General features: G+C 38.8%; 1 protein-coding gene across 3 annotated transcripts in view; it reads left to right on the top strand.

Annotated features, from left to right (window-relative positions):
* SPG11 (SPG11 vesicle trafficking associated, spatacsin) overlaps positions 1-15,205 on the top strand; it is an 82,314-nt gene that overhangs the window by 46,897 nt on the left and 20,212 nt on the right. For all 3 annotated transcript variants that reach the window (XR_004677304.1, XM_034994183.1, XM_034994184.1), the window contains 6 exons: positions 211-416; positions 676-784; positions 1,952-2,111; positions 2,478-2,750; positions 3,356-3,556; positions 4,302-4,409. Coding sequence is in view for 2 of the 3 variants with exons in the window: in XM_034994183.1 (XP_034850074.1) it covers positions 211-416; positions 676-784; positions 1,952-2,111; positions 2,478-2,750; positions 3,356-3,556; positions 4,302-4,409 (1,057 nt within the window). In the remaining variant the exon portion in view is untranslated. The remainder of the gene's footprint in view (positions 1-210; positions 417-675; positions 785-1,951; positions 2,112-2,477; positions 2,751-3,355; positions 3,557-4,301; positions 4,410-15,205) is intronic.

Below are 15,205 nucleotides of genomic sequence, written 5' to 3'. Positions count from 1 at the left end.
AGAAAGTTAAATATAAGGGAATGGGGGGCTATGGAGACAACGAAAAACTACCAAGAACCTAAATGGATATGTGCAGGGGCCCAAAACGGGAAGGGGGAGGAAGCTAAAAATCACAGGTGTCTGACACTCCATGTATCACTATGTAATTCCATCTCCTTTTCCTGGTGAGAAACAGTTTTCTGATGTGATTTTGATTCCTTTCTTTTTCAGGATCCAGCAAGTAGGCAATGAAGCCTATGTTTTAGGGCTCTCCTCCTTCTACATACCTTCAGTAGGAGCTGCCTGTGTTTGTTTCTTAGAACTGCTTGGCCTCGACAGCCTCAAGCTCAGAGTTGATATGAAAGTGGCCAATATCATTTTGAGCTACAAGTGTAGAAACAAAGATGCTCAGTACAGCTGTATCAGAGAGTCTCTAGGTACAGTACTTTCTCCATCTGGGGTTTGTTTTGTTTAGAGGACAAGGGATGAATAGGTCTAAAGCATCGAATTGTGAGTGGTTGGGGCAGGAAATAATTATGTTCCTGCTTCATCTTTTTCCTGCAGAATGTTTGCACTTTATCTCACTTTTTTGGGCCCTTTAATTAGCTTCTGAAATGGCCCTGGACCACACTCTTCAAACAGAAGAGTTCCTGACCCTTTCTCTTGACCAGTTTTTATTGTTTGTATTTCTTACAGCTGAAAAACTATCTAAACTGGCTGTGGGTGAAAAGGCCACCATAGAGGAATTGCTTATCCTCTTAGAAGAAGGTATATGGAACAGCATTCAGCAGCAGGAAATAAAGAGGTTTGTTGAATTGCAGCCTCATTCTCTTTTCCAGCAAGCTTTATTCTTCCAATCTGTATTTGCCTAGTCTTTCTTCCAGCACCTCAGATGTTTTTACCAATCCCTTCAGGCCTTCTTACTCAGCCAGTGTATAGCAGACACTCAGTGAATGGACAGTGAGTTTTAATTGCTTGCCATCAGTAAAGGGAGGGTGCAGCTAATTATTCACTCTTTAGAGATAGTTTCCAAGAGATAGAGAAGAACTCTGTCTCCTCCACTGCCCTGCTGGTCAGAGAAGTCTCTTATGTGTTACATGTTGAAATCATTTAAGAAGATATGGGATGGGGGCACCTGGGTGGCTCAGTCGGTTAAGCCTCTGACCCTTGATTTTGGCTCAGGTCATGATCTCAGGGTTGTGAGATCGAACCCTGAATCAGGCTCTGTGCTGGGCATGGAGCCTGCTTAAGATTCTCTCTTCTGTCCTCCCTTGCTCTCTCTCTATGAAAAAAAAAAAAAAAAGAGAGAAGAGGTGGGATATGGATCTCATAAAATTTGATTTTAAGTGAGTTCCTTAATTTTCTCTTGCTAATATATATTAGTTGATAATGAAAGTTGAGGTAACCGTCTATCCACAAAAACCCCTCTACTTACACATTTATGCCATCTTTCCTCTGTGCTATGCCACCTGGGGTGACCTAGCCACCCCAGACCCTGGGAATGCACCATTCTCTTGTACCTGCTATCAGTGACTCTGTTCTCAACAGTTTCCGGCTATGAGCAAGAACAAGTACTCCCCCCTAACTGAGGAAGCCCAAGCACCTGTCTGGGCTCTGATACTCTAAATTGAATCATGCAAAACAATTAAGCACTCAGGAAATTTCTTGAGTGACTATTTACTCAATTCTCCTAAGGACGGTATATAGCTAGTATAATCTATGGATAGATACTTGGTTGATAAAAGGAATGCATTCTGCCAGTATGCTAAGAAAGCTTTTATCCATTGTGGATGCAAGAGCCCTCTTTTTTCTTTATTTTCCAAAGCAGCCTAATAAACGTTTGGGATTTGTTGAAAGGTTTTTTAGAGAATATGCTGCAGTTAAATTTGTTTAATTTTTACTAATTTTCCATTTAAACTAAAGCTATATTTTAACAATTTTTTTTTTCTACTGCCCCAACTTCCAATTACAGGTTATCTAGTGAATCTAGCAGCCAGTGGGCATTAGCAGTACAGTTCTGCAGGCTTCACAATGTGAAACTGAGCACGTCTTACCTCAGAGAATGTGCCAAAGCAAACGATTGGTTACAGTTCATTATTCACAGCCAACTCCATAACTACCACCCAGAGGAGGTAAGCCACCATTTGTTGCCATTCAAGCAGAGGAAATTGGAAGACTTCTGGGAGGACAAATAGCGTTCTTTCTGTTGTGTATACCTAGGCTTTTGTTTTCTATGATACTACTGTTTTTACTAAGATTTCGGTGGGTTGGCATCAGACAGGATTAGTCATTAGTACTAAAAAGCTGAAGGAAGAGTTTTTGTGACTCCAGATTAAATATGGAAATTCACTCCAAAGCAACAAATAACTTTGTAAAATGATATGGTCACTTCCCACACACACAGTTCAGGGTGAGAAAGAACAATTTTGCCTCTGCTTTTCTCTAACATTTTTCAGCTCTAGATGAAATTGGTCTTTACCATCTAATATGTTTTCTAGGTGAAATCTCTTCTTCAGTATTTCAGTCCTGTCCTTCAAGACCACTTAAGACTGGCTTTTGAGAACTTGACCTCAGTGTCTAACTCCAGAATGGACAGTGATCAAGTCTGTAGCAGGGCCCCCCAGGAACTCCAGAGAAACAAAGAAGAGATGGCTGATTTTTTTGAAGTTCTGCTCCGGTGCTCAGAGGAGCCAAACTCCTGGTGCTGGCTCCTAGCTGAAGCAGTGAAACAACAAGCCCCTATCCTTAGTGTCCTGGCCTCATGTCTCCAGGTGAGGATAATGAGAAGCCTAAATTAAGGACCCATAGAGCAATAGAAACAATGGAAAGGGACAGGGAAGGCTGATAATCAGAGAGGAAGTGGGGTGATGATGACAGTGAGGCTCTGCCATGTTTTCAAGGTCACTGTAACTTTTGTGCTTTTCCAGCTTAGGCTCTGGGCTATCTAGTATACTTCTTTTACCTTAATATTCCGTAATTTAAGTGGTCCGAGCCTTGGTTCCTGGTTGGCAGTCATAGAGAAAGGACCCTGACGCTTGAGCAGAGAAGTGGGATGCTCTAGACAGTACCTTGATCAGAATTTCTGTGGAAGCCAGTCTTGTTTTCTTAGTACTTCTATAACTTCCGCTCAGTCTCTTGGTCTTTTGATAGGTTACACTCTACAGAAGAGTTTATAATAGTCCCTTGGTTGTTCATTAGAGTTTATTCCATGTTTGGAGGCTTTTCAAGCTAGTTTAACCAATTTATTGAGGTAACTTGTTCTAAACAGGAAATCTCTACCCATGTTTGTAGCATTGCTGGGAGCCCCCAAGTCCCTCTGTCAGGTAATCCAGACACAAATGTTATTTTATTTTGAAAAGTTTTCATCCTGTGGTAGGATGCCAGTACTATTCCTTGTCTCTGTGTTTGGATCATCACGTCTGTGGAGGACAGTGTTGCAGCTGAAGCAACAGAACACATTCGGGGCTCAATGGAAGAACACATGTGGGACCTTCAAGACCTCTCAGTCATCTGGAGAACATTATTAACAAAGCAGAAGAGCAAAACTCTCATCAGAGGTTTCCAACTTTTCTTTAAGGTAGTGATAGTCACTTCATGTCATTCCTGTATCTAAAAGGGTTACTTCAGAATATCCCCATTGACTTTTTCAGTTGTTTTTATCTGCTTTTTTTAGCCAACAACAAATAATGATAACAGAACTACCATTTATTTAGCAAAGAACTTTATATATATTATTTTCATCAGTTCTCACAATAATCCTATAGAAAGATAATATTATATGAGGATGTTATGAAGTGGTAGTATCCTCATTTTAGAGTAATAAACTCAGGCTCACAGAATTTAAGTAACATGCCCAGGGTCTCAAAGTACTTTAGTAAGTAGTGTGTTTATAGTTCAGATCTGTACTTTCTCATTCCAAAATTCCTGTCTTCTGACTGAAAAGCTCCCACCAAAATGATAGAAATGCCAAAGACAGCAGTAGGTTGGCAGCTCAGTGGAGCCCATTTTCCAGGAGTGTATGTAGAGGTACCATACCTAGCACCATCTAGTGGAATGTCTCCAGCTCTTGGGCAGTGGACCAAGTACAGAACAGACAGAAAACAGACTGTTGAGTAGGTGTACCTGGCCTGAATATCTTTTTTCTAAAGGGTAAAAGAAATATAAATTTAACCTCCTTTCTTTTTAACAGATATGATTTAATTCTATGAAACTGTTACTAGTAGTACTTATGTCTTTAACTTCTTATATTGTCATTTTTCATTGAGAAAATACTATTGATTGACATCACGATTTTGTAATTTCATCCAAACTCTTCCTCAAAGGATTCCCCACTACTGTTGATGATGGAGATGTATGAACTGTGTATGTTCTTCAAGAATTATAAGGAAGCTGAAGCGAAACTTCTGGAGTTCCAAAAGAGCTTTGAAACTGTAAGTTGGAACCCTACTGCTCTTTGTCACTGATCTGAAATTGGTTCGAGTGGCCTGTTACCTGCTAGTAGTCAGGCTATGACAGCAGGCGAGTAGCTGATATGTGGCATAATTCAAACTAACTGATTTGTACTGCTCCAGAGGTGGGGAGACAGGACAGGAGTTACAGTGGCCTTGCCTATATACACCTCAGTTGCCAGGCATGACAGAGAAGTTTCATCTAATGTGCTAATTCTGATCAGTGTTCTGAGCTGCAGCCAAGCTCAGTGGGAAAGGGATTAACAGGACCTGCTATGGATGCTCAAGAGGAGTGTGGTGGTTCATGGGCCACATTTTGCCACTTCACACTCCAACAGCATTGAGTGTGAAGGGTGTTTAATACTGCGTTATTCACTGTGACTGACAGTAATGGATTTTTTCATCAACAGTCCTCATGGTCCCTGTCCAAATGATGCTGAGCCATGTGGTCAATTTCAGGCTGTACCTATTTAGTGCTTGTTTCAGGCCTGTTTATCATGTGGAGCTAATTAACCCTATGGAAGAAAAGAGAAAGTCATAAGGAAGGAAGAAAAATGTGCCTTAGTCCTGCTTGGGGTTTTAGCACTTCTGCTTTCTTGACCCCACAAGAACTCTGTGATAAATGAGACAAAACTATATACTGGTTCTACCCAACAAACACATCACGGTGGAACCTTAGTATAGGCTTTTGCTCTCAATCAGTAACCATAAGGAAGGTTTAAAAGTTACATTATTTGAAAATATTGCATCAGTTATTCAAATATGCCTGAGGTTCCAAAATCACAGCAAATAGGAATGTTAATTTCCTTAGTTTGTCACTCTCCATGGTTGGGGCTCTACCAGATATCTTTTCTTTCTTTTCTTTTGAGTTGTTAATTATTTTTTGGAGCAAAATACACATACCATTTACCATTTTAACCATTAAGTGTACAGTTCAGTGGTATTAAATACATTCCCATTGTTGTGCGACCATTACCACCATCCATCCCCCTCACCCTTTTCATGTTGTAAAACCGAAACTCTATACCCGTGAAACAAGAACTCCTTTATTCCCAGCCCCTGGCAATCACAATTCTACTTTTTTGTCTTTATGATTTGGCTACTTTAAGTACCTCATATAAGTGGAATCATACAATATTTGTCTTTTTATGAATGGTTTATTTCACTTAGCATAGTATCAAGTTTCATCCATATAGAATGCAGAATTTCCTTCCTTTTAAATGCTGAATAAAATTCCATTGTATGTTGGGGAAAAACAGAGCCTTTCCCCTAAGGTCAGGAACACGGCAGGGATGTCCACTCTCCTCACTGTTGTTCAACATAGAACTAGAAGCCCTGGCCTCAGTAGTCAGACAACAAAAAGAAATAAAATTTTGGCATTCAAATCGGCAAAGAAGAAGTCAAACTCTCACTCTTCGCCGATGACATGATACTCTCTGTGAAAAACCCAAAAGACTCCACCCCAAAATTGCTAGAACTCATACAGGAATTAAGCAAAATGTCAGGATGTAAAATCAATGCACAGAAATCAGTTGCCTTTTTATACACTAACAATGAGACAGAAGAAAGAGAAATTAAGGAGTCAATCCCATTTACAATTGCACCAAAAACTGTAAGATATCTGGGAATAAACCTAACCAAAGAGGCAAAGGATCTATACTCTGAAAACTATAGAACACTCATGAAAGAAATTGAGGAAGACACAAAGAAATGGAAAAATATTACATGCTCATGGATGGGAAGAACAAATATTGTTAAAATGCTTATGCTACCTAGAGTAATCTATACATTCAGTGCAATCCCTATCAAAACACCATCAACATTTTTCACAGAGCTGGAACAAATAATCCTAAAATTTGTATGGAAACAGAAAAGACCCTGAATAGCAAAAGGAATGTTGAAAAAGAAAACCAAAGCTGATGGTATCACAATTCCGACTTCAAGCTATATTACAAAGCTGTGATCATCAAGACAGTATGGTGCTGGCACAAAAACAGACACACAGATCAGTGGAACAGAATAGAGAACCCAGGAATGGACCCTCAACTCTGTGGTCAACTAATCTTCGACAAAGTAGGAAAGAATATCCAGTAGTATAAAAGACAGTCTCTTCAACAAATGGTGTTGGGAAAATTGGACAGCCCCATGGAGAAGAATGAAACTGGACCATTTCCTTACACCATACACAAAAATAGACTCAAAATGGATGAAAGACCTAAACGTGAGACAGGAATCTATCAAAATCCTAGAGAAGAACACAGGCAGAAACCACTTCGACCTCAGCCGCAGCAATTTCTTGCTAGACACGTCTCCAAAGGCAAGGGAAACAAAAGGCAAAAATAAACTATTGGGACTTCATCAAGATACAAAGCTTTTGCATAGCAAAGGAAACAGTTGACAAAACCAAAGACAACCTACAGAATGGGAGAAGATATTTGCAAATGTCTTTTTTTTTTTTTTTAAGATTTTATTTATTTATTTGACAGAGAGACAGCGAGAGAGGGAACACAAGCAGGGGGAGTGGGAGAGGGAGAAGCAGGCTCCCCGCTGAGCAGGAAGCCCGATGTGGGGCTCGATCCCAGGACCCCGGGATCGCAACCTGAGCCGAAGGCAGACGCTTAACGACTGAGCCACCCAGGCGCCCCAATATTTGCAAATGTCTTAATCAGATAAAGGGCTAGTATCCAAAATCTATAAAGAATTTATCAAACTCAACACCCAAAGAACAAATAATCCAATCAAGAAATGGGCAGAAGACATGAACAGACATTTCTGCAAAGAAGACATCCAAATGGCCAACAGACACATGAAAGAGTGCTCCACATCATTTGGCATCAGGGAAATACAAATCAAAACCTCAATGAGATACCACCTCACACTAGTCAGAATGGCTAAAATGAACAAGTCAGGAAATGACAGATGTTGGCAAGGATGAAGAGAAAGGGGAACCCTCTTACACTGTTGGTAGGAATGCAAGCTGGTGCAGCCACTCTGGAAAACAGTATGGAGGTTCCTCAGAAGATTGAAAATAGAGCTATCATACAACCCAACAATTACACTCCTGCATATTTACCCCAAAGATACAAATGTAATGATCCTAAGGGGCACATGCACCCCGATGTTTATAGCAGCAATGTCCACAATAGCCAAGCTATGGAAAGAGTGCAGATGTCCATCAACAGATGAATAGATAAAGAAGATGTGGTATGTATATTCGGTGGAATACTACTCAGCCTTCAAAAGTGAAATCTTGCCATTTGCAGTGACGTGGTTGGAACTAGAGAGTATTATACTAAGCAAAATAAGTCAATCAGAGAAAGACAATTGTCATATGATCTCACTCATATTAAGAAACAAAACAGAGGATCATAGGGGAAGAGAGGAAAAAATAAAACAAGATGAAACCAGAGAGGGAGACAAACCATAAGAGACTTTTTTTTTTTTTTAAGATTTTATTTATTTGGGAGAGAGAGAATGAGAGAGAGAGCACATGAGAGGGGGGAGGGTCAGAGGGAGAAGCAGACTCCCTGTTGAGCAGGGAGCCCGATGCGGGACTCGATCCAGGGACTCCAGGATCATGACCTGAGCCGAAGGCAGCCGCTTAACCAACTGAGCCACCCAGGCGCCCCCATAAGAGACTCTTAATCATAGGAAAGAACCTGACGGTTGCTGGACGGGAGGTGGGCGGAGGGACGGAGTAACTGGGTGATGGGCATTAAGGAGGGCCACATGATGTAATGAGCACTGGGTATTATATAAGACTGATGAGTCACTGACCTCTACCTCTGAAACTAATAATACATTATATGTTAATTAATTGAATTTAAATAAAAATTAAAAGAAAAAAAAATGAGGATAACGTTTCCTCCTGGGAGGGAGATTGTAGGGATGTGATGTCATCCAGGAGGGGTAATCTAAGCTACTAGTAGAGTTCCATTTGTTCACCTTGTATATTCAGCATCAAAATTGTTTTTATTTTTCCTTAAACAGTGTAGTTTTATTTTATGCATGCTTTTGCATATATGATCTTTTCCACAATAAAAATAACTTTTAAAATGAAAAAAAAATTTCATTTTATGTATATGCCACATTTTGCTATCCATTCCTCTATCCATGAATATTTGGGTCGCTTCCACATTTTAATTATGCTACTGTGAACATGGTATACAAATAATCTCTTCGAGATCCTGCCTTCAGTTCTTTTGGGTATTCCTCCCCGAAGTGGAATTGCTGGATGATATGGTAACTCTAGCTTTAATATTTTGAGGACCTGTCATACTGCTTTCTGTAGAGGCCGTACCGTTTCACCTTGCCACAACAGTATCCAAGGTTCCAGTCTCTCCACATCCTCCTCAACACTTGTTTTGTTTTTAAGTAAGCTCTACACCCAGTGTGGAGACCCCAAGATCAAGAGTTGCATGCTCTACCGACTCAGCCAGCCAGGCACCCCATGGTTTTCTGTCTTTTTGATAGTAGTTATCCTAATGGGTATGAGGTAGTGTCTCATAGTAGTTTTGATTTGCGTTTTCCTAATGATTAATGATGTTGAGCATCTTCTCATGCTTATTGGCCATTTGTATATAGTCTTTGAAGAAATGTCTATTTAAGCCCTTTGCCCATTTTTGAATTTTGTTGTTTATTTTGTTATTGTTGTTAGGAATTTTGTATATTATTGAAGTAATCCCCATTGACATATTAATCATATATAATTTGCACATAATTTCTCCCACTCTTTGGGCTGCCTTTTTACTGATGATAGTGTCTTTAGATGCACAATTTTTTTAAATGTTCATGAAGTTCAATTTGCCTATTTTTTTCCCTTGTTCCTTGTGCCTTTGGTGTCCTATCCAAGAAGTTATTGCCAAACCTAGTGTTGTGAAGCTTTTGTCCTGTGTTTTCTTCTAAGAGTTTTTATTGCGTTAGGTCTCATATTTCGGTTCTTAGCCCATTTTGAGTTAATTTTTGTGTATGTGTTAGGTAAGGGTCCAGCTTCATTCTTTTGCATGTGGAAATTCAGTCTTCCTAGCACCATTTGTTGAAAATATTGTCCTTTCCTCATTGAATAGTCTTGGCACCCTTGTCAAAAATCATTAGACCATATATGTGAGGGTGTATTTCTGGACTTTCTGTTCTATTAGTCTTTATGTCTCTATGCCAATGGTACATGTTTAATTACTACAGCATTGTAGTAAGTTTTGAAATCAGGGAACATGAGTTTTTCTTTTTCAAGATTATTTTGGCTATTGAGGGTCCCTTAAGATCCCAAATGGTTTTAGGATAGGTTTTCCTATTTCTGTAAAAACACATCATTGGGATTTTGATAGGGATTGTGTTGAATTCAAAGATCGCTTTGGATAGTATTGTTTTAACAACATTAAGGCTTCCAACCTATGAAATTGGAAGTTGCATTTATTTATGTCTTTAATTTCAGCATTATTTTGTAATTTTTACTGTACAAGTCTTTTACTTCTTTGGTTAATTCCTAAGTAATTTATTCTTTTTGATGCTTTTGGAAATGGAATTATTTCCTTTATGGTTTGTTCAGTGTTTGTGTATAGAAATGCAACTGATTTTTGTGTGTTGACTCTCTATCCTGCTACTTTACTGAATTCATTTATTGAATGTGTGTGTGTGTGTGTGTAATCATTAGGGTTTTCTACATATAGGATCATATCATCTGCAGAAATAATTTTATTTCTTTTCTAAACTGGGTGCTCCTTTTTTTTTTTCCCTTGCCTAAAGGCTCTGGCTAGAACTTTCAATACTGTGTGGAATAGAAGTGTTGAAAACAGACATCCTTGCCTTCTTGATCTGAGAAGAATGGTTTCAGTCCTTCACCATTGAGTAAAATGTTCACTCTGGCTTTTATTATGTAGGATAGTTTTTCTATTCCCAATTTGTTGAGTTGTTTTTTTTTTAACCTTGAAATAGTATTGAATTTTGTCAAATACTTTTTTTTTACATCAATTGAAATAATCATGTGGGTTTTTTTTCTTACGTTCTGTTGATGTGATATATCCATTGATTTATTTTATTTTATTTTTTTGTATGTTGTAGCATCCTTGCATCCTAGGGAATAAATCACATTTGATAATGGTGAATAATCCTTTTAATATGCTGCTGAATTCAGTTTGCCAGTATTCTGTTGAGGATTTTTACATCAGTGTTCATAAGAGATACTGGTCTATAGTTTTCTTATAGTGTCTTCATCTCTTTAGTATCCAGATTATGCTGGTTTCATAAAATGAGTTTGGAGGAGTTCCCTCCTCTTCAGTAATTTGGGAAAGTTTGAGAAAGGTTGGTCGTAGTTCTTTAAATGTTTTTAGAATTCACCACTGAAGCCATCCTGTCCAGGGCTTTTCTTTGTGGGGAGATTTTTGATTTCTGAGTCAGTCTCCTTACTAGCTATAGGTCTATTAACATTATCTATTTATTTGTGATTTAGTCTTGGTAGGTTTTACGTTTCAAGGAATTTGCCCATTTCATAAGTTACCCACTTTTTGGCATGCAGTTGTTCATAGTACTCTCTTATAATCCCTTTTATTTCTGTGGAATGGGTAGTAATGGCCCTACGAAAATTGCTGATTTTAGTAATTTGACACCTCTCTCTTTATAAAAACGTGTTAATTTCCATGATTTTGTGAATTTTCAGTTTTCCTTTTGATAATGATGACTTCTAATTTTATCCCATTGTAGTCAGAAGAAATATTTTGTATATCTGTCTTTTAAAATCTATTGAAACTTATGGCTTAACATATGGTCTCTCCTGGAAAATATCTCATGTGCACTTGAGAAGAATGTGTTTTCTATTGTTTTTGGGTAGAACATTCTTTATATGTCTGTTAATCCATTCAGTTTATTGTGTTAAGGCCTCTATTTTCTTATCTCTGTCTCATTCTATCCATTATTTTGAGTGCGGTATTGAAGTCTTCAACTGTTATTGTAGAACTTTCTATTTCTCCCTTCAATTCCATCAGCTTTTGCTTTTGATCATCTGTCATTACATATGTGAATGTTTAAATCTTTTTTTTTTTTTTTAATTTTTATTTATTCATTTGAGAGAGAATGAGATAGAGAGAGCATGAGAGGGGGGAGGGTCAGAGGGAGAAGCAGACTCCCTGCCGAGCAGGGAGCCCAATGCGGGACTCGATCCCGGGACTCCAGGATCATGACCTGAGCCGAAGGCAGTCACCCAACCAACTGAGCCACCCAGGCGCCCCATATGTAAATGTTTATAATTGCTATATTTTCTTGCTGTATTGAACGTTTTATTAGTATCTAATCTCTGTCTCTTACAAGAGACAAAGTTTAATGTTTATTTTGTCTGATACTATTATAGCCACCCTTGCTTTTCTTTGTTACTATTTGCATGGAGTACTTCTTTCCATCCTTCCACTTTCAACCTGTTTATGTCTTTGGATCTCAAGTGAGTCTCTTGTAGACAGCACATAGTTGGATCATGTGTTTTTGGCTATCCTGCTAATCTCGGTCTTTTAATTGGAGAGCTTAATCCATTTACATTTGAAGTAATTACTGACCAGGAAGAACTTGCTTCTGCCATTGTGCTGTTGGTTTTCTTTATACCTTGTAGCTTTTTTGTTTCTCGTTTCCCACATTACTGTTTTCTTTTGTGTTTAGTTGATTTTTTGTAGTGACATGTTTAAATTCCTTTCTCATTTCATTTTGTGCTTATCCTATAGCTGTTTTATTTTTGGTTACCATGAATTTATGCCAGCTTAACTTCAATAACATATGAAAAGTGCTCCTTTGCAGCTCTGACCTCACACCTTTTAGTTGTTGATGTCACCAGATTACATCTTTATACATTATGTGCCCCAAAACATAAATAATTCTTTTCAGGGCATTAGTCTCTTAAATTATGAAGAAAACAAGATTTGGGGTTACAAACCAAAGTTACAGTAATACCAGCTTTTATACTAATAACTGCTTTTTTTTCTTTATATGCATTAGTCTCTTAAATCACATGGAAAACAGAAACCCAGTGCTCCAGTAATACTGGCTTTTTTTTTTTTTTAAGAGTTTATTTATTTATTTGACAGAAAGCAACACAGAGAGGGAACACAAGCAGGGGGAGCGGGAGAGGGAGAAGCAGGCTTCCCACGGAGCAGGGAGCCCGATGCAGGGCTCGATCCCAGAACCCTGGGATCATTACCTGAGCCGAAGGCACACACTTAACAATTGAGCCACCCAGGCGCCCCACTAATACTGGCTTTTATAACTGCCCATGTATTTACGTTTATTGAGCTCTTTATTTCTGCATATGGCTTTGAGGTACCGTCTAGTGTCCTTTCATTTTACCTTACAGACTTCTTGGCAAGGCCAGTCTACTGGTCAGACCCCCTCAGCTTTTGTTTCCCTGGGAATGTCTTAATTTTCCCCTCACTTTTGAAGGATAGTTCCGCTGGATATAGGACTCTTGATGACAGTATTTTTCTTTGAGCACTTTAAATATATCAGCCCACTGTCTTCTGGCCTCCGAAGTTCTTGAGGGTCCCTTGTATTTGATCTGCCACTTCTCTCCTATTGCTTCCAAATTTCTTTTTTTGTTCTTTATCTTAAGCAAGTTTGATTATAATGTATCTCATTATGGGTTTCTTTCAGTTCATCTCGCTTAGAGTTTGTTGAACTTCTTAGATGTTTATATTTTGTTTATATTCATGTCTTTCATCAAGTTTGGGAAGCTTTCAGCCATTATTTCTTCAAATATTTTCTCTACTCCTTTCTTCTTCTGGGACTTACATGATACTTATGTTAGTCCACTTGATAATGTCCCATAGGTCTCTTAGGGTTCCGTTTGCTTTTCTTCAGTCTTCTTCTTTCTCCTCCTCAAACTTGATGATTTCCATTGTCCTGCTTCTAAATTTGCTGATTTTTAATTCTGCATGCTCACATCTGCCTTTCAATCCCTCTAGTAAATTTGTTATTTTAATTTTACTTTCATTGTTATTTTACTTTTCAGCTCTAGAATTTTGTTTTTTTTAGGTTTTTCTCTTTGTTGATATTTCCATTTTGTTCACACATTGTTTTCTTGACTTTCTCTACATCTTCTTTAGTTAAAACAGTTGTTTTAAAATCTGTCTAGTTAACAAAAGAAAAAAAAGAAAAAAAAATCTGTGTCTAGTGTATCTGTCATTAGGTCTGTTTTAGGAACAGTTTCTGTCATTTTTTTTTTCCTCTTTGAATGAGGCCTATTTTCCTGTTTCTTTGTATACCTTGTGATTCTCTGTTGAACTCTGGACATTTGGATCTAATAATGTGGTGACCCTGGAAATCAGATTCTCCCACTTCCCCAGGGCTTGTAGTTTTTGTTATTGTTTTTGTTATTTTTGGGTTTTGGATGGTCAAAAGTCATTTCTGTGCCAAGGATTGGCATGAAGTGTAAACCTAAGGTCTTCTCAGGTTTTTTCTGAGCCTTTCCCTGCATATACAGAGTCACTTTCTAATTTTCCTCATATATGCAGTTGTTTTTAATTGTCCTAATCTTTAATGTTTGGCTCCCAAGAGGGAAAAAAGCAGAAAATGAAGGGAGTGGGGAGGAAAAGGCTGCCAGTTCTTTATTTTTTTAATTTTTTTTTAAAGATTTTATTTATTTGAGAGAGAGAGAAAGCAAGAGAGCCCAAGCCAGAGGGAGAGGCAGAGGGAGAAGCAGGTTCCCCGCTGAGCAGGGAGCCCGATGTGGGACTTGATGCCAGAACCCTGGGATCATGACCTGAGCCGAAGGCAGACGCTTAACCAGCTGAGCCACCCAGGCGACCTGGTGCCAGCCCTTTAAATCTCTGGAAGTCTGTTCAGTTGGAGGGGGAGGGGCTGGCACCGGTGGGTGAGGTGAAACATTGTAATGGCGGCCCACCTCCTTGCCTGCACCTCTATGGTCGGAAACAACAGAGCACCAATTTTTGATATTTGGAGGATAGGTTCCTTTTTGTCCCTGCAACTTCTACAAGCCTTGTGCAAGCTGCCGCAGAAACATGTACATGCCCAGCTGCCTCCCATGTGGCTAAGGGTGGGGAGTGGGTAGCCAGCACTGCTAAGGACAGAAATTGAACAAGATTATCAGCAATTTACTTTCCATTAGGTCTTCCTCTGGAACTGAAAAGCCTTCAACAGACTCTAGAGTTCCAAAATAATTGCATTGAACAGATCTTGCCAGTGCAGTTTTCTAAGTGAGGAGACAGATCCTGGTACTTTATACTCTGCACCAACGCCCGCCCCCCCCATCCCCACGTTTTTAAAAGGAATTTATTTTTTAGAGTAGTTTTAGTTAATCACAAATTTAAGAGGAAAGTTTAGAGATTTCCCATATATCCCCTGCTCCCACACATTTAGAGCCTCACCATTATCAGTATCACTCACCAGAACAGTCCATTTGTTACCAAGGATGAACCTATAGTGACACATCATAATCACCCCAAATCCATTGTTTACCTTCGGGTTTACTCTTGGTGTTGTACATTTTTTAGGTATACATTTGGAGAAATGTATAACTGCATACATGCATTGTTATAATAGTGTCCTACAAAGTAGTCTCACTGCCCTAAAATATCTTCTGTTTTCTACCTATTTATCCCTTCCCACTCCCAACCCCAGGCAACCACTGATCTTTTTACTATCTCCAGTTTTGCCTTTTCCAGAATGTGGTATAAATTGGAATTATATGGAACATAGACTTTTCAGACTGGCTTCTTCCACTTAGCGATATGTATTTAAGTTTCCTCCCTGTCTTTTCATGGCTTAATAGCTCATTTCTTTTTAGTGTT

This window comes from Mirounga leonina, unplaced genomic scaffold (genome assembly GCF_011800145.1).
Source record: "Mirounga leonina isolate KUSES-001 unplaced genomic scaffold, KU_Mleo_1.0 Mir_91, whole genome shotgun sequence".
NCBI lineage: Eukaryota > Metazoa > Chordata > Mammalia > Carnivora > Phocidae > Mirounga > Mirounga leonina.
The sequence above is the reverse complement of the archived record's forward strand: the minus strand, read 5'-3'. Positions and strand labels throughout refer to the sequence as shown.